Consider the following 25824-nt stretch of genomic DNA (forward strand, 5'->3'; position numbering starts at 1 on the left):
GAAACGCAGCAGGAACAAAGAAATGGCAGATACAGAGGGTACAAGAAGCATCTTTCACTGCTCAGGGGACTTTCTGCAACTTGTTCAGGCAAGGGCTGGCTCAGACGTGAGCCCCACTGTGTCATCCCATCCTCCAGGAGAAAAACACACCAGGACAGGCTGTGAACAACTGTGCTAACGGGGGCTGAGAGCAGAAAACGGGATAACTATGGGATATGAAGTGATCTTGGCCCAAACTGTGTTCAAAACACAAACCAGCTGTCAGCACACGGATATGGTGTATTGGTAGAGTATTTTAATTTTTTTAGCTGAGAAACACAAAACAAGGTAGAGTTCAAGGCATGCAATCAGGCACTAAACTTCTCCAGCTTGTTTTTTTTGTGCTCATACCTTCAGTGTAAGTTCTATGAAGAGCAGCAGATCCTATCTTTAATCTCTACACAAAGCAACTGAGCACCCACTTACAGCCTGAGGTTTTATGCAACGCTTACAGTTGTTCCTGGAAAGCAGGATTTACTTGTAGGGAAGCAGTTCTTTTTCTATCTGTGTGTTTTGTTCTATGCCACATAGAGCAAATGTCATCTATTTCCCAAAGTAAGTTTGGCCAGTGACAAAATCAACAGAAGTAAAATAACTTTCTCCACACAGATACAAGTTGCAATTACAGACATCTGCTTGCTAGGTTTTAATTTGGTTACTGTTTACTGAAAAATACAGATAATCTAATGAATAGGAAAAGGTCTTTGATTTCTGTACCTTGCAAGTCTACTTCTTGATGTTCTAAAAAAGAAAATAAAACAAAACCAGATACCACAAACAAGCCAGCCAATGGGGCAATCCACTTTTTACCTCTGAGGTAAAAGAGCAATTCAAAGATTAAGCATTTTGTGGATTTAGGCATATTAGAATCATAACAGGTATTGAAATAAACATCACAGGTATTGAGATGCTGCTAAAAATACATTTCCATTTGAGTAACTTTAGTCTGGCAATAGTGTAAAGCACCTTGGTGTCTACTCATATGGGGCACTTGCTTTTAACAAGCAAAGACAGCACCTGGTAGGCAGCACAGTGCCAAGGAAAATGTTGTTTATAAGCAGCTACAAACAAATATTTTCTCTCTTTAATGCCCTACCTTTGTTCATACAGCTCCTGGTTTTATTCTTTATATTTATTTTAAGACATGATAGTCAAAGACTCTTCTCCCTTTTTCATGCATTTTTTAAATCAATATGATTAAAAATGAATCTGCTGTGCATCCATGTGATGAATGTGGTAAGAGCTCATTCTGCATTTTTCCCATGAAGATCCCCCTCCTGAAGTTTTCAATACCACTAAAACTTCTGCAGCAAATACTGGGGAGAGACAAATCCCAACTCCTAAGCTGGTTAAACTGCTCACTCTCAAGGAATTCAATGCTATCAGAAGTTCCATCCTGTGCTGTGGCAGGCACTAAGAGATCGTTATTACAGTGGATTTTCAGAAGAGGTAATCCTGAAATTACAAAGAGTTGGCAAGTCCAGAACTGGATGGTCCCATTTCCTAGGACCCCTCAGAAAAAAAAAAAAATAAAAAAAATAGCTTCATGCACGTGTTTAATTCATCCCTATTTGATAAAACATTGAAATACAGCTTAAACATGAGGTCAAATGCCACAGAAAGTGCCTGAAGAAATATGACTTCACCACCAAATCTTTTGAGAGCATAAAAGGAAAAATAACTCAGTGCATAAGAATTACACCTTACAACAAGCATATGGAGGCACTGACCTCTCCTTTGATTTCCTACAAACGAGCAGGGCATGTAGCTCTGGGGGAAGAATCAGAACTTCCATTCCCACTTGTACATCTAACTAGGGAAAAGCCCAAGGAAACAACTTTCTTTGTACATCACCTGAAAGAGTGGCTCAGAGTTAAAGAGGAATAATCAAGTCTAGAAAGTGAGTTTGCATTCTCAATAATGGCAGCCTAGATTTAGCTTAGAACACTGATGGTGACAGTAACATGCAAAACATATCTGGCCTTTCTGACAAAAAAAGAAGTATAAAATGTTCAAAAGCTAACTGTGCACTGAGATTAGCCAGCACATAAACAAAAGTTCAAGACAAGTGGTGCAAAAAAAATGAGAAAGTAAATAATGAGAGAAACAGTTAAACTACAGACTGAGAGGCTTGTAAATAGAGTGAGTGGTTAATACACTTTCCCAACTTAAACTGCAATTCAATAACACTGAAAATGAAATAATTAAAAAAAAAAATATTTGAACACCTGAAAAACTGTGCCCCAAGATGTGCTTTGCAGCTCTGACACATTCCCAGGACAACATGGGAGCTCATGGGGAGTGTCTTCCTTTACCCTCCCTGACATTTCACCTCTAATGGCACCAGGCAGAAATAAATTCCCCTTCCTCTCAAGTTGGGGTGAGAATGGCTGAACCCCAATGCCAACCCCCTGTTCCACTGCAGCTCTCCAAAAAGTCACAATTAGGGAAAAAAAAAAACCCTGAAATACTTTTCTGGAGCAAACAAAAGAAGGCAGGGTGACTTCAGTGGAGAGATTTTAGTAAAACAAAACCAGATTTGGTTTGTTGGTCCTTTGCCAAAGTGCTCTTGCTGCAAAGAGCAGGATTGTCCTGGAGACCTGGGAGAGACCAGATGCTTCCCAGCACTGATGTTCCACTGACATGCAGGACATGCCCCAGGGAAGGTTTGCTGGAATCAGTGTGCCCTAGTGGGATATTTACTGTCACGTTTCCTAATGGCAGTCAGAAGTTCTGCAGAGACTCTGTCTATTTTAGGGCTTCTGTTCCCAAGGGAATAAAGATTATTCCACCTTCTGAAGAAAGTGATTGTCTACTGCCAAAAAAAGGGAAAAAAAAAAGGAAAAAAAAAGGGGGGGAAATTAGGAAATACAGAAATTAAAATCATGACTAGAGAAGTATTTTGATTGAACAATGAAGGCAAAGTTAAACAGGTATCACCATGAAAGAAAGTTACATAGGAAGGGATTGGATTCTACTGAACTTAAATATGAAAGATGCTGTCCCTTGGTGATTGGATTTGCTATGAATGACTCATCCACAAAGTAATGTGAAATGCACTCCTCAGTAGCTTCTCCCAGCAGTTCAGGGTGTAAGAGCTAGTCACAAATAAAAATTGCAAGGCAAAAATAAAACAACAACCACCCTGTCTCCCACTTCTCATCATCATTGGTGACAGAAGAAAACACAAGAATTGAAAGCATTTTAACCTGTGAAATATGGATGGCAAGTCATGCTCTGGAGGAACACCTCAGCCTTTTATCCAGGAAACAGTCTTTCCATGGGTGCTTGGTTAATAGCTATCATGCAAAAACAATTAGTCATTCAAGCAATTAAGAAGGTAAATCTCCTAAAAAGGTTTGGAGCTTTCCAAGCCCTAAATGCAGCTGCTCTAACCCTAGACTGTTCCTGAGTGTGATTCCATTACTGTGTTGCCTCTCCTGAAGAGACCCGTTGTATCATGTGTTGTAAATTCTCGATGCTCTTTTGGCTGCAGTCTGAGCCTCTGGTGAATTCTCCTCTTGCTCCTCACACTTCTGATGGTTTAGGAATATGTCTGACTTCAGGAAGCGGCTGTAGCTGTCGTATTTCATGAGGTTGAATATCTGGTAAGAGAGGGGGAAAAGAACACAAAACCAATGGCCTAAGGAAAAGGAGATTTTTAAATGAGAAGGACAGCATCAATTCTAGGGTACTTTTGTTCTGCCAGTGCTAAAGCACCCCTAAAAAAGCAACACAGTGAAAATACACACTTCCAAGTCTCCAAAGGGCTGCACATAGCAAACAACATTGTAGGTTCCACAGTCACTGTTTGGCAATAACACCCATATTTGTTTAAGAATCAGATTATGTTTTTCACAGTAGCCAACTTTGCAAACCTAATGCTGAAGGTGGGAGTTCCCATGCCGTGGTCACTCTGTAGGATGGTCAGAAGCACAGGTGAGAACAAGCAGGGCAGTGCCTGGTGCCCTCCCGAGGCAGCTTTAGCCCTGCAGAGCTCCCAGGAGTGAAACCCAGCAAGGGTGTCCTCCTGGGAGGGGGTCTGGAACATACTCAGAGGGACAAAGCAGAGCTGAAGAAAGAGAGGTGCCTTTTATGCACCTTTCTGGCTGCAATTCCTCTTGAACATTACAGAGTTACTCATTATATATATGGATACTTGCAGAAAGCCTCTAAATAATTTACACAAATACAGAAACTTCAAACTGAACCTAGACTGAAACAACTGGTTTGACTGAGGTTTCTTAAACTTATGCCAGTATTCCCATCCTTTTTAGACTGCTGCATCAAGATTGGTCTCAGGCCAGCTCAGAAATGTTGCAGGTACCTTCCACAAAGAGCTGATCCGGTGCAGATGTAGTTTACCAGATAAAATGTGGTTTTAAATTGGCAATGGATTAAAGTAGTGCCTTTATGCTTTACACTAGGCCAAGAGCTGCCCCTCTTCTCATGACCAGCATGGAAGTATGAAGTCAGCACCAAGCACAGCTCTTCTCTCCCAGGGCTTGAGTTCAGGCTCGTCCCTCAGCATTACTTCTGCTCCTCTACTTGTATCCACCACAGACAAAAAAAGCTACAGCTCTTTTGGAGTTTTCTGAAAACAGAAAGGCTGGGGAGAGGAGTCCGGAAACTGTTCAGGTGTCAAGGTCAGCACTATATATTTAAGCTGGTCTTGCAACAGAGTGGAAGAAAAAAAGTTAACCTCAGGACTGTAACTGAGGCAAAACCAAAGCCAACATCACCCTCAGCCTATTATTTCACTGGAGCCTCTCTGAGTCACGTTTCAGGACTGATTACATTTTGTGGTACTCAGAGTAACTCAATTTCCAAGACAAATTTCTGGATTCTGACCTGCATGTGTGGCTAATCCGTGCCTGGATAACTTCAGCTTTACCTTTACAGTCTCCCTTCTAATTGAGAGCACAACCAGGTAAGACAACTGTTTGCTAGGAGGAAGAAAACAGCCTTAAACTGCTTTTTCGTTCCACATCCTCGAGGAACCTGGACAGATAAAGGCAAACATCCAAAACTTGACTGTTCTTGTCTGTGTGTTTGCTGAAATAGCTCCCTTACAAGTAAATTACATGGTGGATTTTACCAACCACTGTTCATTTGCATATTTAAATATTTAAGTTCGTGTTTAGAGCTGTGGAAATGCTGTTATATAAGCAACATATTGGAATATGGACAATCCCAAAGCACCCACTCCATGCAGACCCTAATCAATGCAGACCCTAATCAATGCAGACCCTAATCAATGCAGTTAAACAAAGCCAAGCCAAATTACACCTCCAGGCACTGGCCAACTACAATGTAATTAAATTTATCCAAGCAGCTCGAGGGAAAAAATAGTAAGGAAGACCTTGCCTGTTAAAACATCATGTCAGTGTTAAGAACTTAGACTTCTCTTGTTCCTGGTATCACTTAAAGCATCTGCCAGAGAGACAGAGCACTGTAAGATCAACATCTTCTGCAGCCTGGTCAGCCAAGTGTACAGAACAGGCAGATTTTGTGATCATGTGCAAAAGCAGAGCCCTCTTTTGCCCTTCCCCTCCTCTCATTGCCTTTGTGCAGCAGCAACATTCACCCTTCAAGTATTTTTAAACACAGATTTCTATGAACCACTCTGTCACCACTTCAGTCAGCACCAACAACTGCCCCCAAGCCATTTGTTTAAGGCCACCCTGTGAGCACAAACCCACAGCCCACCAGTAGCACCAGTCAAACCAGCAGGTCTCTGGAGAACACAAGTGCTGGTTCCCAGCAGTGCTGCAGACCAGGCTGGGGCTTTCCAGCTCTGCCTTTCTACACTTCAGACACACAGCACCAGCAGTAGTTAAGAATGTTCTTTAGAGAACAAATTACACCACTCTTCATAACTTTATAAGGATTGAAAACTAGAGAAGACCATAACTCTTCTGAACTATTATCTAACAGCAGTAAACAGTAGCTTCAAGCAGTGGAATCCTGCAATGACCCATAAACGTTCTGCATTTGTTTGTAAAAGTTCCCAGACTGTCTTCCCACACTAGTGGGATTCCTCTACCATTGGTCCAGCATGTTTCCAGTTCAGGTATCACTAATCCTTGGCTGCCCATGTGCATGTCATTTGTAAAACTGCAGAATATTCTAACTCCACTAGTCTCTCCAGCTTCACTCTCATAATCACCCACTCTGAACTGCAGTGCTTAGATTTACCAGAACATTTCTTTTTCCCTTCCCCCCCAGCCAGAAGTTTTTCCATGAAAAACTCTGCTTCCTCACATGGAAATTGAGTTTCAGACATTTCCACTGCTAATGACTTGGAACCTGCTTGAAAGACAGCAGAGCCTTTGCTCCTCAGACTCCTTCAGCTGACCCAGCCAGTCCCAACTAATGTGTTCAATACCTGACTGAAATGGGTTGAAAACACTGTTTAAATCAGTGTGCTGTTTCTCCACAAAAGGAAAGAGCCAAATGGAAAATGCAGGTAGTCCTGAGGATGGTACAGGATTTAAAAATAGTACTGCAAGTGCTGGAAAGCTGCAGATAAGAATGACTCACTTCATAACTTCAGCTTTAAAATCAGCTAAATATCAAGGAAATTTACCACCCAAAGACATGCCTGCAAAATATCACCTAATTTCCACCAGACCTCCCAAGTTCTTTGGGAAAAGGCAAAGCAGATACCAGCTTCTCCAAGCTACAGAAGAGGAGGCCTTTCAGAAAACTGTGTTATGTTCATATCAATATAAATACCAAAACAAAGCAAAATGAAGAATCTTGAGCTCTCAAGGAAACCAGTGGCAACTGTGGAAACAAACACCAGCAGTGACTCAGCACAAGTGAACACACAGGAAAACCAAGGCACAGAGTTACTCAGCGGGGGGAGCCTCAAATTACCCACACAGGAACCCGGGAGAAAACTTCACCCAGTTTTCCAGGAATGTCCTGAGCTGGAATTAGAATGGCTGCATGGAGTGTCTTAATTAACTGGCCTCAGTTAGATGGGGCCCAAAACCTGTGGTACCTCAGAGCAGCTGCATTTGACATCACCAGCACGGAACCAACCCAGCTCTGTAGCAGGGTAGCAGCAGGCAGATTCCCAACCTTCCTACCATAACTCGTGCTCAGAAAGCAGAGTGCATTAAAAACAGACAAAAAACTGATGAAACTGTGTTATTGGACAAAATAAGTTTACCTGGTCCTGGAGCTTCTGAAACATGAGGGGGTGAGGTGTCTCTAAGATGGTCTCGCTCAAACGGGACTGCCCTTCAACGTTGACCTGGGAGGAAGCTTTACTGGACAGGAAAGTCATGTAAATCTCTTTAGCTTTTTCTTGCATCTGCAAAAGGACATATTTATTTAAAGCATTATTTGCTGTGTAGATAACCTCTGTATTGGTTAATGTGTTGTTGGAGACAGATCTAGGTCGCTTCTTGAGGTCCACATCCTAAAACTGAAACACGTTCTGAATTAAAAAAAAAAAAGGTAACAAAACCCATAGATCAGCTTATCTGTGTGTGTTCATCTGTACTGGAAGAAAAACATCTCTGCAGGCAAACATCTATATTGACATCAGTGGAAGCACTTTGTTTACAGCAAGTTGTGGTGTTTGAATCTGAGTATCCAGTGCAGAACTGCTCAGCACCATCAGCTAGGCCTTGTCTTCACTACTTAGAAGACTATTTTTACTAACAGATCATCAGTATGTGCAAGGAACCCAAAGGAAAAACACTGTGGGAACTTACTGCAAGGCAAACCTAGGCAAAGGTAGTGTATAATCTGTGCCACTGTTAGATAACTTGTCATACTGCAGGCTTTGTCTTAACTACCACCTCAGGGCAGCTCACCTACCACACTGACTACATGAGCAAAGAAAACACCAACAACTTGACTAAATGTTGGAGATAAGGCTCCCAATAGCCTCTGAAAGCTGATAAGGGTAGGTGTGACTTGCACAAAGCTGTTTGTTGGTGTTTGCCCTGATTTCAGAGTTCTTCCCTTGGCAAACCAGCAACAGCAATAACATCTTGACCCAACCAGCACCTTTAAACTCCAGAGCAGTGAGTGAGTGCTCACAATCCTCTGAATGCAAGCTCCTCCTTGACCAGAGGGTGGGATGAGAAAAAGCCAGAGGGGTAGCAAGAGCCAAGCCAGGCAAGAGCCTGCTACAGTCCAAATTCTGCACACTGAAAAGAGGAGCTGTGTGATCCTGAGCCCAGGGTGCTCCTCAGTGTTCCCCACAGCACCTCTGAGGAGTAACCACAGCCCCACACCAGCTAAAGGACTGTGTCTTTGATGGGAAGGGGGCTTGAAGAAGGAAGCATTTAAGCCCTTGCCCATGAAGGAGCCACAGAATTTCTTTCATGTCTTACAGCTGAGATACATTTGCATTTGGGGATAATTAGAACAAAAGCTGCATGTGTTTGAGAATTCAGGAGGCCTAAAGAGTTAACTCTCTCGCTGCTGAAGGGGACACACATTTTCCAGTATTTTTAAAACAGATTATTCATCTGATGGGTAGAACATTACATGTCAGGTGCATTAGGTCCCAATGAACTGTTTTTAACAATTTCTAATCTTTCCAGTTTCACAGATCAGGGAGGACTGGGTCAGCCACATCTGTTCTACATGAGCAATTAGTCCCATTAATCAGAGGTGTGACTGCTTTAACTGGCAAAATTAATGCCCCAGTGCAGACACAGCAAAGCTGCCTGAGCTATTATTGCAAGAGCAAATGATTGCACTGCCTAAATAAGTTTGAACCTGCTGTCAAAATTCCAACAACATTTGAGAGAATGGTAAGGGACTGAGAAAAAAACTGCCCTCCTACTGAGTCAATGGAAAAGAGGAAATAAAGGCAGAGGAAAAGAAGCACACACACCCAGGGAAAAGCTGCAGTATGTGCTCAAAAGTTATCTGCTCTGCTCGAACTGCCAGGGTGTCCTTAGCTGCTGGCTATTCAAGGCAGATGCAGCTCCACAGCAGCCACAGCACAAGGTGCTGCTTGCCCAAGGACTCAGGAGCAAGCTGGGCACTGGAGAGAAAGAGCAGAGAAAGGCTGGAGAGGAAACACAAAACTAGAAGTGACTGTGAGGAAGTTTAAAGAGCGAGCAGGGGAACCAGAGGGCTGCGTGGGAGGCTGGTGAAACAGGGAGGCTCTCTGGATTTTGTGAGGAAGAATAACAAAGAAAGGAAGTGAAAGAGCTGTGGCAGGGAGAGGGGGCCGTTGGAGAGGCACGGGGGACCTGGCTTTATAGCAATGGGAAAATATGGAAATGCAGAGCTAAACCTTACAGGCTCAGCTGCAAACAAGTGCTGTGCCACGTCTGTGCTGCAGCAGCAGAGCATCAGTGTAACTACAATTTATAATTTGTTTTTTAAAGAGAAAGTGCAGTTAAAGCTGCAGTTAAAGCTGCCAGCTGCCAGGTTCAGGTGGAGGAGACAGGGTTGGCCCCCCTTCAGTCAGGGGCATTCCTTGTTCTGCATCAGCCTGAAGCTGATGCCCCAGCACAGGGGACTCTGCTCTGGAACTGAAAGTACTCTTAAACTGGGATCTTGTTCACAGGTGGTTGTTAAAGGATTTTTGGCACTTCTCACTCCCATCTGTGTGCTCTCCCCAGCATCCGTGCCAAATTCCCATTTGGAGTACAAAGTTCTGTCTGCAGCAATCCCCCTCACTATTTCAAGTGGATACAATATTATTTCCCACTTCCTTTCCTAAGGTCAAACTCAGCTCTCAAGCATGAGTGTGGTTCCCAGATGAGGTGGATGGAAGCCCCAGATGCTCATCAGAGCAGGCTCCAGCAGACAGCAGCTGTGCAGCATTACCCAGTCCTGCTAAACCCTTGCTACATTCCATGTGGGAAGAGACAGAGGGAACTCCTGAATATGTAACTTTGTTCTGAAATCGTCCTCTACAAAAATTCCACGTGGATATTTTGGTGGGCTTTAGCAATAGCTGAAAATATTCCCCGTTGCTGGAAGCATTTATTGCAATCTGTAATTTATTTTAAAAGCTCAGCTGCAAGAGCAGAAACATTGAAACCCCGGGAAGCAGCACAAATGACATGCTGTTTGTTTCATTAACAGTCCCAAACGCAACAACTTATGACTAACTCCAATAAAACACTTAAAGTTAAATGTTATTCACTGATCCCCACCACTCCCATCTCAATTATTAAATATGTGCCCTATGATGAGGAACATATGGGTGGCAGAAGAGCTCACTGCTACAAGTGGACTTGACCTAATTCCTGCCAGTGCTGCCTCTGGTCCCATGATCCAAAGGGATCTGGCTGCAGATCCTGGCTGCACACAGGCTCTCAGTCAAGAGGAAGGGCACAGAGAAGATGTATCTGCACAACATCTTATAAGATCTGCCTGTATTGGCCTGACCTAAGTCAGCTCCTGGCAGAACCCAAGTGACTGTGGTGAGAGTAACAAACTTATTAAGCCGTGAGGAAAGGCCCAGGATATTTCCTTAGAATGGCACTGATGCTGCTAGTTTGCTACCAAAGGAAAGCAGGAGCAGAGTGAGCCTGCATCCACCTGCCAGGACCAGAAAGAACACGAGGGAAGGACAGAACAGTCACTGAGCCAACCAACCATCCTACTGGAATAGCAGCCCATGCAAATCCAAACCCTGCTCCAGGCTGGCACAGAAAGGGTGAGCACCCCTGGAACAGTGGTACCTTTGTGCAAGTTTAAACTGACCAAGAAAAACCCTACACCAGAACTCTCATGTCAAGTGATGAAAAGTTTATCTTATACTTTAAAATAGGGGGGGGGGGGAAACATTCATAGAATCATCGACTGGTTTAGGTTTGAAAGGACATTAAAGGTCATTTAGTTTCCACCCCCTGCAGGGACAGGGGACACCTTTCACTCGATGAGGCTGCTCAGAGTTCCATCCAGCAATGGCTTTGAGTGTTTCCAAGGACAGGGCAGCAGCCACCTCTCTGGGCAACACCTCCAGTGTCTCACCACCCTCACAGTAAAGAATTTCTTTCTTGTGTCTAATCTAACCCTGCCCTTTTTTCAGTTTAAAGCCATTTCCCCTTGTCCTGTCACTCCAGGCCCTTGTCCTGAGTCCCTCTCCAGCTCTCTTGGAGCCCCTTCAGTCACTAGAAGGGGCTCTCAGGCCTCCCTGGAGCTTGTTCCAGGCTGAACAACCCCAGACTCAGTCGGATTCCACAGCAGAGAAGCTCCAGCCCTCCGAGCATCCTCGTGGCCTCCTCTGGACCCACTCCAGTCTGGGTTATCTGATACCAGCTTCATCTGGCCACAGGTCTAAGGGGCTTTGAGTTAGTTTCTGTGGTAAACCAGTTTTAAGGAGAAACAAGTTATGAAACAGGTAAAAATTTGTTTTTAGGATACTTTGCTCACAGTAGATAGACACAAACTGATTTCTAGAAGAGACACTTTCAGAAGACAAATTCAGGCTTCATGCTATCATAAACACTGGAAATATTTCTATTTTTAGTGCTTTTCCCAGCTTTGTCAATTATCTAAACAAAGGCATCCACAAGCAGTAGCTATAAAAACTCGCTGTAAGTCTGTGTCATTCTAAAGCACATTTATTCCAGCCAGTTAAAATAGTTTGGGCAGTACTGTGTAATGATTGGTACTGAATAATTAATCCAAACATAACCTACTTCAGTCTCTGTCCATTCATTTGGCAATTCATTCAAGGATTCACTAAGCTCTTATCTCTGTACATCACTTTACCATTTCCTGGCACGTGCAATCCTAAAATAGCTAAAAATATGGAAATTATTTAGCAAGGGAAAATACAATTATTATCCCACTGCAAGGCATGGGACCTTACAGAAAAGTAGACTGACCAGTTGTTCTTTTCTGAAGACCATCTGCATTTGTGAACCTTTAATGAGGGAGGGAAGCAGCTGAAACAGCACTAAATGTTACAAAGTGCTCAGACAAACCCAACGTTTTCCTCTTCTTGGAAAATATATTATTTTTTTTTTTGGGGGGGGGGGTGAATTTATCAACACCAAAAAATATTCACAACTAATTTGAAACTTCTCAAGAAAATAACAGAACTAACAAAAAAAAAAAAAAGAAATGAGTCACAAACACTTCTTCAGAAAAAAACAAAACATGATAAATATTTTAGGCCTGACTTCATAGGCTTCAAAGTCTAAATCTGAAAGTGGATCCTGTATTTCTGGTGGGTCTAAATGCAAACCAAGGTCTAAGCAGTGGAAAAAAACTTACTGCTGAAAAAATTTCCAATAGAGTATTTGCTACTAGAAAGATACAGCTTTCATGAAAATTGTCTGCAGGTATGTACTGATTTGGATAATATATTTAAATTAAAAAAAAATATTTAAACAGGCCCTCGCTTTTATTTGTTTTGTAACTTGTAATCCCATAAGGCAAAATGTTACATTTTGATACTGTGAAATATTTTTGTTTGTGCTGTGTGTTATTTTTATGTTTCACTAAAGAATTACAGTGGTGTTTGTTGCCATGTAATAGCTGCTATGCTTTAAAAATGTCCTGAATGAAATGTCTTTATGTTTGCAAGCAAGATGATGCAACATCACTAATGAATCATTGAATTAATAAACCTTTTACTATTCCCAAGCAATTACTAAAAGTTCAGAGGTTTCAAAACATGGGAAACTTGACAATTTCAGCATTTTGTTTTGATTTGAAATAGAACCAGCTTTGTTTGCAAACAATTCCACCGCGATGATTTTAGTGCAATTTCTTCAAACACATTTATTTGCATCCACACAGAGCACGTTACACAACAGGAATGTTTTAGCTCCAGCTCTGCTGAGTAAACTTTGTTGACAACTAAAATTTTATTCAGGAAACATACCTGTTTTTTTCCCTGTGTTTTCTTAAATTCTTCACATGCTAGCCAGAACAAAACGTTTTCTTCACTGAATTCCTTCTTTAAAAACTCCTAGGAAAGAGAAAAACAAACACACAAATGTTAGAATTCAATTCCTCAGCTGTTTTTCTCTCTTCCTACTGTAGCTATTAAAAGTAGAAGCTGCCTACAGTGAATTTTACCATGAGTTTACATAACCCAGTGAAACAGAACCACTGCATTGGTGCATCTGCACATACCAACACACAGAGGAACAGCACATATTCTGCATTTTGGAAGCACATTCCAGGAGGATGATGGGCTCCATTTAATCTCAGAGCACATCAGTAACTAACAGGAATAGTTTCTTCAGCCTCCCTTAAATAACTCGAGCACTTTTACAGCCACTACTCAAAGGGAAATCCAAAAATATATGAGCTCATTAGCTGGTGAGTATAATGAACTATTTTAATGAGAGCCACAGATCACCTGAGATTCTCATTTGGTATCTTTCTAAATTTTTTAATGAGTAAAACCTCTACAAATAAAAGTGCTTCTAAACATGATTGTCAGTGGCAATAAATTCACTTCAGTAAACTAAAGCAGAAGATGTATCTGCATTCTCTGCAGTGTTTAACACAGCACATGGCTCCAAAAGTGAGGCATGCTTTAAAAGGGGAAAAATGAGCATTAAATTTATTTATGAAACATAATGGCTGAAACATTTATAGCTCCAAGATCATCAGTTTTCTCTTTCAAGTGTTAGAAAATAGAGATCAAGCAGTGCCAAGAATTAAATAGCACCAAGATGGCTTTTTTTTTTTTTTTAAAGAATTCAGAATCAGTGTTTTGTAATTCTAGTTTACATCACTTGTTAAACCAGTCTGCCAGGACACCATGTTAGCCCAGAGCATTTTATCAGTAGCATTTTCAAGTGGGTAGCTCCTATTCTTACATGTAATAAGGCAAGAAACCCTGAAAAACCAACTCACCACCCTCACCTAATTAAACCTCAAGCCACTTGGAGCTGCACAAGCCCACACTTGGTAGTAAAGTGACAGGGGATACTTTTCAGTGCAGCTGCTAAACACAGATTAAGAGTGGTCAGGCTCAGAGACTACCAGTGGTAACTTTGCTTAATGGATGAGAATAAAGAGCCCAGCTGAGCCCTCAGTGATAAACAACACTTGGCAGGAGGGAGCAGTGGCTCAAGGACTGCGGTTTATCCCACAGTGACTGTCAGGAGCAGACAGATCCCATCAGGAAGATGCAGGCAGGAGTCCTGCAGTGCCTGGCAGGAGGGAGCTGTGGTGGCAGAGGGCAAAAGGTGCTGCCCCAGGAGCTCAGCCGGTGGCACAGCTCCAAAGTGCCACCTCTGCTCAGGGCACAGGCCCAAAGGAGCCACATCTCTGTGCTCACAGCCTGGCTCAGCTGCACCCTGCCTCATGCAGCTTTAAGTACTGACTCTGTTCTGCAGAAACACCCATAGCTAATATAGCCACCCTGAAGCGTTTCACTCCCTCGGGGTCCTCGAGGAGGTTCTCCAGCGACGTGGCCCATTTTGAGGTTCCTTTCAGGGTTTGGTGGCTGCTGCTTGGGTGACCCTCGCTGTCATTTATCTCTGGAAAAAGAAAAAGAATCGAAAGAAACGCCACCTTCTTTAGAAATGGCACAAATGGCAGTCACACGGGGATGTCTCCCACATTCCCCCTGCACCCTGGGATTACAGCTGCTGTCTTTAAAGGAAACACCATAAAACTGAAGATAAACACACACACACACACACACACACACACACACACACACATACTTGAATTCTGCTTTGCCTGTGAGGAGGCAAAAATTCCTTACAGTCAGATAATTCATGAGCACTGTCACTGTTCTACAGGAGGTCAAGCACCTTCTGCCTGTGGAACACAATGACCACAGTCTGTGTCAGAAAAGGATCATTTGGTCTTTTTCTGACACTGTCTACAGCATGGGCTCCTATAAAGCAATTCCTGGTCAGTCAAACATGTGAAATTTACTTTTAAGAAAAGAACCATCACTGGAGGCTGGAGGTTGGGTAAAAGCAAAGAGAGAAAGAAAAATAATGCTTTGTTCAGCAGGAGAACCAGTCTAAGATGTTAACCCAGCCTAACTGGGAGGAAAGACAGCTGGCAGAAGAGCCTCACTGAAGCTGAGTCAACCTGGTTTGGGGCAAGGGGGTGGGTTTTCTCTTGGTTTCCAAGTCCACTGAAATTCTCCTTTTATAAGGTGCTCTGGGCTGTGCCCACATCTGCTCTGCCAGCTGCCTTCTCACAGGCAGGAGAGATGGTACACAGGTTGTATTTTCCCTATCCCAGGGACAAGTGCATTGCATTCAAGGCTGGTGATGAAAAAAAAAGAATTTTTCGCTGTCTACCCTTTGGAAAACCTATTACTTGGAGGGACTCCAAGGATTTGCTCATCTGAAAAACTCTAAAACAGATATAAAGTGCTTGGCCTTCTCTCCTCTCACACACAGAATGCCCTGGAAAGGCAGGAGGGCAGGGCAAGGGAAGTCAGGATAAGAGCTCCATTTCAGGTCACTACACACTGGAGAGGGGCACAAAACCCTTCCTGTAACCAATACAGCCTCTATTTATTTTAATAACTCCTTCATTCCACTCTACCAACTTTTTGGAAATATGGATCATAGTAACTTCTGCTTAAGCTCTGTTAAAAAACCCTTCTTCCACCACAAAACTAAACCTCAGGAAGTATCTGAAAAAACTATCTGTGCAGAGCTGTGCTATCAGATGCCCTTTTCAGCTGGTAACTGGAATAAATGCTAAGGTTAAAGCCCTGCACAATACTGGCACGACAGCAAAGCCTCCCGGGTTTGAGTTGGTAGGGACCTGTGAAGTCTCTCTTTTCCTAAAAGTGACAGGGAGCACTGTTCTAAATGAATGAACATCCCTTCTCCTGTGATAGGAGTGGGGTTTGTACATGAGAAGCACAGTCTGTGAGCTAAAGGCCAGCAGTCACAGCCAGGGGATTGCCCCCAGGCCACTCCTGCAGCCCTCAGATGTGACACCAGCACAGCCAGTTAAAGCTGCCTGGGTTTGCCCACCCCCTCCTTGTGCAAAAGGATGTGGTTCTTGATTATCACTTGCAACATTTATTTTAGCAGCCTGACTCAAAGTATCTGGGCTCCTAATCTCAGTCAAATCTGTGAGATTTAAGTGGGAATAGCCAAGTACATTGGACCAGAACACAGTAACCTCTGAGGAGCTTGAACCTCCTGTTACAGTCGTGCTCACCTGCAAGCAGAAGGGCAGCTCTGTGTGTGCAGCTGCTCGTGGCCTGAAGAACCAGGCCATTCCCTTATTTAATACATGATTTAGCACAGAACACATGGAAATGAGATTTTATTTCTAGCGTTTCTGTTCCAGCCAAACCTTCAGTGGACATTAATGATTATTTTGAAAAGCACGTATTTCAACGAGCCAGTGCACCAAAGGGCAGACCCAGGGCCTTGAGAACCTATAAAATATAAATTCTGGTGAGCAAAGGCCAGAACAAGTGCTCCATATACCCTGGATACACTGATCTCCTTCTCCTCAGCTGCTTTCACTGGTCCCTCATTTTACTGCTGGCTATTCTGTGTCCTCCCTGATCATCATCCTCACTTCCAGCCTACCCAGCACAACCCAACTCTATTCCCTACGTTTACATTCCCCTCCTGCTCCTCCTTGTCAACATCCAAACTCTTCTCTCGCTTATGTTCCTGCTCCCCTTCTCCCTGCCTTCTCCTCCTACAGCATTAATAGCAAAAACATTTGGTTTTGAAGGGAAGACCTGCATGGTTTCTTCCCAGTGTCCATCTGCTGTGCCTTGTGCAGGGCTCTGTTACTCTGCTTGTTTCCTCACTTCACAAGCTCCCCACAGCCCAGAAAGTCCTGGGCTACCAAAATGAGGCTTGTCTGCCCATTGCAACCCTTCCATTCACCCCTTGCCTCACTCACTGAAGCTGGGAGCTCCCAGAGCAGAGGCTGGGGGATGTCTCAGGTGCTGGGCAGCTCTGCTGCAACCCCAGCCCAGCCCAGGCTCAGCCCACACCGAGGCAGGGGACACCAGGCAGACCCTCAAACCCCCTGCACACAACAAACACAAGGGGCCAAATAACAGCCTTAGGTGCTGCAGCACCACCCTTGTCCTGAGCAGACCCCCAAACCCACAGAAACTGCCCCCCAGCAGCCAGCTGAGGACATCACCTGGCTGGTACCACCCTGCCAGCGGTGGCACAGCTGTGGCACAGCTGGCAGGGGCCAAAGCTGGGACAGAGAAAATGCCAACAGCTCTGGAGGGCTCAGGTCTGTGTGCTGGGCATGGCACTGCTCAAAGTCTCCCTCTGGGCTGAGCACCACGTTCAGTGTCCCTCTGCAGCCATAAAACATTAACATTCCCCTTCAGTACAAACATAAATGATACATGACAGTAGGAAACACCCTGAAATTTTATGAGGACACTAAAACTGCTGGGTATTTTTATTATACCCCGTTAAATATGCCATCACCAACATATATTCTAAAACAAAAGTGACCCAACCTCACCCCCAGTTAGGATCATAACTTCCCACGCCACGTGCTGGTTTCATTCAGCAGATTTGAAGAGTGATTTCGAGATTTCTTTAAAGAGTTTAAAAGACAGGAAAGAAGTTCTCCCCACAAATGACTCCAGAAGCTGATCCCCAAATCCACCTCCCATAACACATTACTAAATTACCTTAAAAATTATACTTCCACTGAAGTACAAATTAATGAGTCTGAAACGATTTATTTGAAAAGGCAAGACACCAATAAGTGTAGTTACATGAATGATTCTCCTGAAACCTATTCAACTCTGTTTGGTATCTATAAAGATAACTTTCTCCTTTTAAAAATCCTCTAGTGACAAAGTTAGGTAATATATGCTTGGAAATAACAAGCTTAATCCCAATGTTTAACAATATATATACATTTGTAAGGTCATTTAAATGAGGAAGGCAGACATCTGCTGATACTGAAAACGGGGAGATAATTTTGTGCATCTAAAAGGCTATTACAAAATGGCAGTCCTTCCACCAGTATTTCTGTAAAAGTAACACACAGGATGCAAAATAGATAATAAATACATTAACCACATTTCTTACATTGCAATATGCTAATTATATTTCACAGCACAGCTTGCTGTCGTTTACTGGGGTTAGAAACCAAGAGGCAGAGAAAGCCAGCAAAGCACACACAGGGCAGGGCCCAGTTGTAAGAGTTTTCTGCTGAAACAAACTTTCCACCGAGTTGAAAATGTGCTTCAGAGACACAACTGCTCTCACGGTGTGCAGGGAGCAGCCAGCACAGCAACTGACTGAGCGCTTGTTTTAACATCACCCGACTTCAGAGGACTCCATGCTAAGACAACAAACAGGCAGCTACATTAGCTGGAGCATTATTGCAGAGGAGACTCTCATAGAAGCTGCCTTCCCACCACACAATAGCCCTGCAGCACCAGACTGCGGATAAAGGCTCTTTGTGTGAGAATGGTAAGTGCAGCACTAATAATGCTGTAATTATCAGCTGGAGAGTGCTATCAAAAATGGCAAATGTTTGCATTCTCCAATCAGGAACTTGGACTGAAACCACAGAAAGCGTCAATAACATCAACATAGACAACTTTGCAGGTCAAAACTCGCAGTTTTGGGCCTTGTTTTTGATCGAAAAAAAATAAAATAAGTGGAAAGCCGTCAACTGTGAGTGACTCAGACCCAGCTAATTGAGTTAGACATGCTGATCGCTCTGCCTTCCAGGAGCACTGCAACGGTTCCCCAAGCTGCTGCCACTCTCCAGCTGTTGATATCGTGGCCCATATCAAGCAGCACAGACTCACACCCTTCACGGAATCCCACGGAGCACGTCCCTTCCCAAACGCCTGTTCCACCCCTCTCTTTCCCACACACGCCTTCTGCAAACTCCCTGGCAAACGAATGTCACACAAACAGTCAAAATGACAAAAGCACCATTCTATATATTGAATATATTCTATATTCAAGCATCAACGTAAAACAAGAAAAGCCATCTCAATTTCTTCTCGAAGAACTTCTGACTGCACCTGCCCTTATTCACCTGGATCATAAAGCTGCGAGCCATGAACCTTTATCATTACTTCAAAAGTACTCTGAATACCTTGTCTTTTCCTATGCTCAGCAGAAAGCCTATCCAGCAACAATCCCCAGTCCAGAATTAATAAATCCAAGGCATGAAACAGTGGCAAACTTCCTAAGTAAGCAGCTGAAAGGGGGAAATTCCCTTACTTTCCATGCATCCAAGCATCACCAGATGAATCCTCGCATAGCAATTTTTTCCAGCAGCATCTGAGTTCTAGACCTTTTCCTTACAGCAGAGCTGCCCTTCACATGTCTTGGTTGTTCAGAGCATGAGCCTCAACATCCTCTTTTGACTGTCTCTAGCAACAGATGGCTCCTGGATTCCACTTTTAACTATAAGGAAGGAAGCTAAAGGGACGTTCCGCTTTTGCAGCATCTCTGGAAGCATTCGCCAGACAGATATCCTTGAAAAAAACAATCAAAGAGCCCCAAAAAAACCCCAACCCAAATCAAGTCTAGACAAACACCGCATCTGGCTTTTCTTAGAAAGATTGCAACTTCTTCCTGCACGTAATAAACTGTAGCACTATTTTCTAGGATTCGGAGATTGCTACTTTTTACCCCAGTTGTTTCAGCCCCGACTGATACCAGACATCACCGCCTCGGGATGGACAGACTGGCAGCAGCGCGGGCAGAGAGCACACAGACACGGCACAGCGCCCGTCTGCACAGGGAACTGGCGAGTCCTTGGTAACTTCCATTCCAGCTTCAGACGCTCCCTCCAAAGGCGAACTCTTCAAAGTCGATTCACAGCCTGACTAACCGCGCTCTGGAGCTCTGGGCTGTTACCTCGCCCCCAGTAAGAGCAGCCCGCAGGAGCTGGGCACTGAGAAGCGGCTGATGAGGCAGGAGCCCGAGCAGAGCGCAGTTCCCTGTTCCGCGGGAAGCGCCGCTCCCTTCCCGGCACGGTCCGGGCACGGTCCGGGCACGGTCCCGGCACGGTCCCCCCGCGCACCCCGCCGAGCGGCACCGCCGCCCCCCAGCCGGACCCGCCGCGGGGCAGAGCCGGCTCCGTCCGCAGCTCCCGGGGCCGGGGAGAGCGGCGCGGCCCGGGGACCGCCCGGGGACAGCCCGAGGACAGCCCGGGAGCCCCTCGCTCCCCGGCGGCAGCTCCGGAGCCCCGCAGCCCCCCCGGCCCGGCGGTGCCCGCTGCCCCGGCCCCGTTACCTGAGGGCGGCCGCTTCCTGCTGAGCCGGCTCACGGCCCGGTTGAACATCCCGGGCGCCGCTCGGGCCGCGCTGCCCGAGCCCCGGGGCGGCCGCGCCTCCCCCGCCCCGCCCGCCCCGCTCCGCTCCCGCCCGCACGGGGCGGCCCCGCCGCGCCCGCACCTGCCCCGCTGGGAACGGCGCTTCCCGCGTTATCCCGGCCACAGGCACCGCCAAAGGCAACGGGGCCATATCGGGGGTCTCCCCCTCGCCGGTTCAGAGCGGCGCCTCCCCCTTCCCCTTCCCCTTGGGGCCCCCGCTGTCCCAGACAAACCCACTGTCACCCCTTTCCCAAACAACGCTGTTAAGTCAGCTCGCCCAGATCCATCTCATCCCTCCCTGCTCCTTCCTCCTCCCGGCTCAAGCCTCCTGCTCCTCCGTGGACTCCCGGCCAGCCTTGAGCCACCAGCCGCCCTCGTGTCTTTGCCGAGCAGGTGCAAGAAACAAAAACCTCCCCCAGCACGGTCACCTTCATAAAACCGTGTGCTTTCTTACCAAAATAGACATGCCAAGCTCTTTGTGCTGGGCTGACTCATTTGCTCTTCCAAGACTTGGAAGAATAATTCTTTCCTAACAGAACAGAACAATTACAATTTTAACAAAGGTATTTTCACTTTCAGAAATATCTTTTTACCAAAATATTTGATCGAAAATCCAGCATGTGATAAGTTTGTGTAATTCTGACAATGCTGTAAGCCATCAAACACAATTAACTCAGGAAGCACAAGACAACAGTAGTAGGAGGCAATGGGAGTGTTTAAATCCCACTGGAAGCATCACTGATACACAAAAAGCAACAGAAACCACTGTTAGCAGACAAGTCAACACTTGTTTTATTTCCACCTAAGCCAAATCCCAGCCTGAACACACAGTAATGCATTGCTAACTAGCTCCATTCGCAGAGGGAACTTGGATGGGCTCCCCATCCCACTGAAATGTATGGATATTTTCCACTTACATGCACAAGGCCAAGATCTCATTCCTGGGAATTGGTGACACCAGAAGACTCACACAAGAATCAGTTGCATCTGTGCTTCCAAAACAAACAGCAGCACAATACCTTCCAGCTGAAGGGATTTGGCCTGAGCATCCCTGGACTTCTGCCTGCAGCACCAGGGCCAAAAGCTGCGTTAGCTGGTAAAGATTTCTTGGCTTTTGGTGTGGATTTAAAAAAAAAAAAAAAAAAAAAGAAGAAGAAAAAAGAAGTTTTCTGCTTTGCCAAGGGAACAGCACAACAGCTGCACATGGCATTTCCCAGCAGATGTGTGAGGCAGGCCCAATATTGGGAATACAGCTGGAAATTCCGTGCAAGCACCAGAGGAGCAGGGGCTAACAGCACGGCAGCAGCAGGGCCCAGGGGAGGCACACGGACAGGCACATGTGACAGGGATGCACAGGGGGGCAGTTCTGGGAGGAGACAGCTTGGGCATGAACTCCCAAAGGTTTTTTTAGTCACATCTACCAGTGCCAGGTATTTCAGGCAGTACATTCACACCCAAGCAGTACAGACACCACCAGATTTTATTTTTGTTTTTTAAGAACCAGGTCACAGATCCCCAAGTTCCTATTTTAAGTGTTAAGAACTAGTACTCCCAGGACAATTACCTCATCTTCAAGCCAGAGTATTGACAAGAGGTAACTGGAGCAGCTTTAAAACTTAACATCATGGATTTGGAGGTGGGAGTACTTAAGGATATGAATGCTTGGAGGCCAGCAATTGTGCCCATGGTCCATGTGCTGGTGCCTCCAAGAAGCCACAGGGAGCCCAGCTCTCTGTCCATTCATTTATGGGAAACCTGCCCCACGGTTTGCCACAAATTAACCTGTGGAAGCACACACTTTCTGTTCCTTTCCTCCTCTAGACACAAACCTTTGTTTCCAAGACTCATTTCCACCCCTTTTCCTTGAAAACAAGCACACTGGGGCCACTCCTGCAGCCAGGGCTCCAAGGTGGGCACACCAGTGCCTGCTCCAGCAGGGTCCTGTTCCTGATGCTGTTCCGTGCCTTCTGCTCTCATGTTCAGCACTCAGTGCTTTATCAGACACAATGACATGAGGGAATTTTCCTGCCAGATGAATTTGGTGGAGACATCCAAATCCAGTTCCTTTGCTGGGGATTTTTCCACCTTCTTCCACAAATAACCTGCAATACCCACATATAACCACGTGCAGTTTATGACTTCATTCATTCTGTGCCAGTGTCCACATGCCACTTCTAAACATTTTTACACCTTGCATGAATTTTTACCATCTTTCCCTTAACTTCACAGGGCAAGGCTTCCCTTAAAAATGAACCAATAAATGTGTTTCACTACCTTTGGCTGCAGCCAGGCCAGGCCATACAGAAGAGAAGATGATGTTCTCTGAGTACTTACCAAGTCATTGTACTTACACCTAAAGAACTGTGTACAATTAAAAATTAAATGTATGTTAAAATAGTCAAGTTCCCTCAAAACTGAACAGGAAAACTTTTGCAAGCCTTCCATGCCCTGCTCCATTCCATACATCTGGGATAAAGTCCAGCGGATTTCCCACTGCCATTGGCAGGAACAGGTGTGTGAGGGGGAATGAGAACGTGCAAGACACCCAAAAAGGCAGAAACATGCCTGACAATGTGATTTCAGACAAAGATTCTATTTTAAAATTTGACTTGTATTCTGAAGAATAATTTAGCTCAAATTTAAATAGCTGGATTTGAAAAGAAACGGCAAGAGTTGCACTTAGCTGTTGCCACTGCAAAAAAATCTATCCTGGAACATACTGAACTATGAATAACTCCACAGAAAATTCATAAAATGCACAGCTCATTTCAATGCCTAATTGCAACTGAAAGACTCAAAACTAATCAAGAGAATTATGAGGAACACAACTCATGTTTTAAAGCTCTGGTTTCATTTACACCAACATAATGCAACTGGTTTCAGGGGAGGTGGTACTTATTTACATGGAAATTGGAAATGTTAACAATGAGGAGAGGCCTTCAAAGCAGGAAAACTCTCATTTCTCTGAAAAAAAAAAAAACAAAAAAACAAAACCAAAACCAACCAACCAACCAAAACCAAAAACAATAAAAAAAACTCCCAGCCCTTCAAAATTTGATTTTAGACTTGCAAAGTTTATTTCCCTATTATACTGCAGGTGTTAACAGAAACAGTAGAAAATAAGACTAGATGCTGCACTGCAAACTGCATTCTGGCCAGAGAATGAGGCATTTTAATCCATGTGTGCATAAAAATCACAGACAGTCCATAGTACCATTAGGTTCAATAAAACCAGGTTTCAAACTTCACCAACTTTCATCTTGATCACCTTGATGTTCTTGATGGGCTGGTAAATACAAAAGTTTTTCCTTCCAAATCAGGCAATGCTGAAATGCACACAGTACCATGAGCCTTTAGGGACTGCAATTTATGCTTTTTAACCTAAATATTTCAGCACACATGTTTTGACAGTTTAACCACAGAGAAATGAGTGACATGCTGCCAGAACACACTGGTGTGGTTAAACCTACTTGTGCTGGAGAAAGCAACGTGACTTTATGTTGTTAAGATCCAGGGTAGTTTTTTTCAGTTCAAAGCCAAGACTCACTTTTTAGTTTTATTAACCTTAAACAAGGCAAGCCATCTTTAGTTTCAAACCAAGTTTCACAAGTCTCAGCTAAATGCAGTTCCTGGCTGAAGATTCAGAGATAAAGAGCAGATAATAAAACACATTTTTCATCTCTTAATAAGATACACACAGAACAAATTAAAACATAACCTTCCTGAAAGGTACACAGCATAAAACAGCCTTGAAGAGAATTCTGGTAGAAAATTGCATTCTATTTCAGGCTTGCCCAAATAAATCAGAGGAATTTGTCCAGCACTCCTCACTTTGAACTCAGAGAAAGCTCTGACTCACTCCTTTGTAATACTTTCTAGTACAAGGAGGTTCACAGGGTCAACTTTTATCCCTAATCTTGTGGAACATTCCTCAGTACCTCCAGCCCCACAGCTTTATGCATGCCAAAATACAGACTGCAGAACTCTGGCAGAGACATTTAACCACGCAGAAACTGAATTACAGGCTAAAGAACTCCAGTAGTGCTCCCACCTTACATCAGTTACACCTATAACTCTTCACAAACTGCACTCAGAAAAAAACAAGACCAAGTGTTCCAAAGCTTGAAACTTTAGGTGTGTGATTTTTCTTTATCAAAAACAGTTTTATGATCTTTGCATCTGACAGTGAAGTAAAAATGTTTCATGAGTTTAGTATGAAATATATATTTGAGCCTGATAAAATCCTTACTGCTAAATCAGTCTTCTTGAGTTTCTTCAACTTTGTTCTATAAAGAAGAAAGAATTACAGTGAAGGTATTTTATTATCCTTTTATATTGGAAATGTAAATTTTTTTTACCCACAAGATTTAAAACCAGCTTTCAGAAGATAAAGCAGTACCATGAATTAAATCTTGAGATGCAGAAATACCGTTTTCAATTGCCAATTTTACAGCAATAAAAAACTTGATAATAAAATATTCATATATTGAACTAGACATGAATTATGAAATTGTTATTAAAAACCTTAAAAGCATTCTGGACTACATATAGGTAGGACTGAGTAGGAGGTACAGTGAAGAAAACCCAGCTTTTGTGAATTATGTTCAGTCTGGGATGAACCTGGAGATACAAAAAAAAAAGAACAGTACTTAACACATGCTTTTAACACCCATCTGTAAATATTAAACCAAGTAGAGACCACAGAAGTCAAAGATTTTTGTAGTACAGGGGAATATTAAAAATTATATGGGATCAGTGTGTTTCTGCTAAGAACCAGAGGCAAATGTAACAGACTGTGCATGAAAAGCAAGTACAACTCTGTTGACTAGAAACACACATAATTAAAGTGAGAAACACAGCAAAACAGACAGGGTATGGAAAATGAGAGAGACATGGTCATAACAACTCACAATTCAAGTATCCCTGTGCATTTTCTACAATGAAAATCATGATGAGGGAATGCCCGTTTCTACAGCCTCGGTAAAATTAGATTTGGACACACTTGGATACTTCTGAGGAGACAGCATCGTGCCTTCCTTCGGAGGCTCCAGAAATCAAATATCCTCCAGTAAGATTTTGCTGTAGAAGCATTTCACTGAAATGTCAATTTTCTAAGTCATGCAGCTTGTCAGACCCTTGTCCCTAGACACTGTGACCTTGTAAAATGAATTTAAAGCATAGCATCACATACCTTGCCAAATTTCCATGTATACATCAGGCAGGTCTGCATTGTTTCTTGAAAGCCCACAAAACAAAAGGATGATGGAAGGAACGCTCTCAGAATTCCATGTGAACACAGCACCACCTTGTCTACTCGCCTTAAATCCTCTCCAAAAGGTAAAATATATTCAGTGATATCTGTTGGTCCTCTGATCTCAGGTATTGACCATTTTAAAACATATTAGCAATACACAGGAACAGCTGTTGCTCTTCCAGAACAAGGTCTTGCTATATCCATACTGCAAGTTTAGAGTGATTTGCTCCCTTCTGAAAGTGTCCATTATAAGTGATATGAGAGATGATTTTGGACCTTCATATCCTTGTTCCATA

The 25824-nt window shown here is 43.9% G+C and overlaps 1 protein-coding gene across 3 annotated transcripts; it reads right to left on the bottom strand.

Annotated features, from left to right (window-relative positions):
• Window positions 1-275: 275 nt before the first annotated feature.
• On the bottom strand, window positions 276-20286 carry RGS10 (regulator of G protein signaling 10). 3 transcript variants are annotated; one of them, XM_051800434.1, is made up of 5 exons: window positions 20196-20286; window positions 14368-14486; window positions 12872-12958; window positions 7220-7363; window positions 276-3644 (listed from the first exon to the last, which is right to left on the bottom strand). In XM_051800434.1, the coding sequence occupies exons 1-5, from the start codon at window positions 20242-20244 to the stop codon at window positions 3498-3500; spliced, it is 546 nt and encodes a 181-aa protein (XP_051656394.1). In that variant the 5' UTR covers window positions 20245-20286; the 3' UTR covers window positions 276-3497. The 3 variants fall into 3 exon arrangements, with proteins under 3 accessions (XP_051656394.1, XP_051656396.1, XP_051656395.1); XM_051800436.1 differs by lacking the exon at window positions 20196-20286 and adding an exon at window positions 19617-19961; XM_051800435.1 differs by lacking the exon at window positions 20196-20286 and adding an exon at window positions 19176-19961.
• Between the last annotated feature and the right edge of the window lie 5538 nt (window positions 20287-25824).

The sequence above is a fragment of the Manacus candei genome, unplaced genomic scaffold (assembly GCF_025592945.1).
Source record: "Manacus candei isolate 608988 ecotype Guabito, Panama unplaced genomic scaffold, ASM2559294v1 h1tg000050l, whole genome shotgun sequence".
NCBI classification, from domain to species: Eukaryota; Metazoa; Chordata; class Aves; order Passeriformes; family Pipridae; genus Manacus; species Manacus candei.

Excerpts from the sequence above, each read along its gene's own strand:
- RGS10 (XM_051800434.1), bottom strand. The coding sequence starts at position 20,244 with ATGTTCAACCGGGCCGTGAGCCGGCTCAGCAGGAAGCGGCCGCCCTCA. Across the intron at positions 12,959-14,367 it reads AGGGAGTGAAACGCTTCAGG|GAGTTTTTAAAGAAGGAATT; the intron begins GTGGCTATATTA and ends TCTCTTTCCTAG. Across the intron at positions 7,364-12,871 it reads AAACACAGGGAAAAAAACAG|ATGCAAGAAAAAGCTAAAGA; the intron begins GTATGTTTCCTG and ends GTCCTTTTGCAG.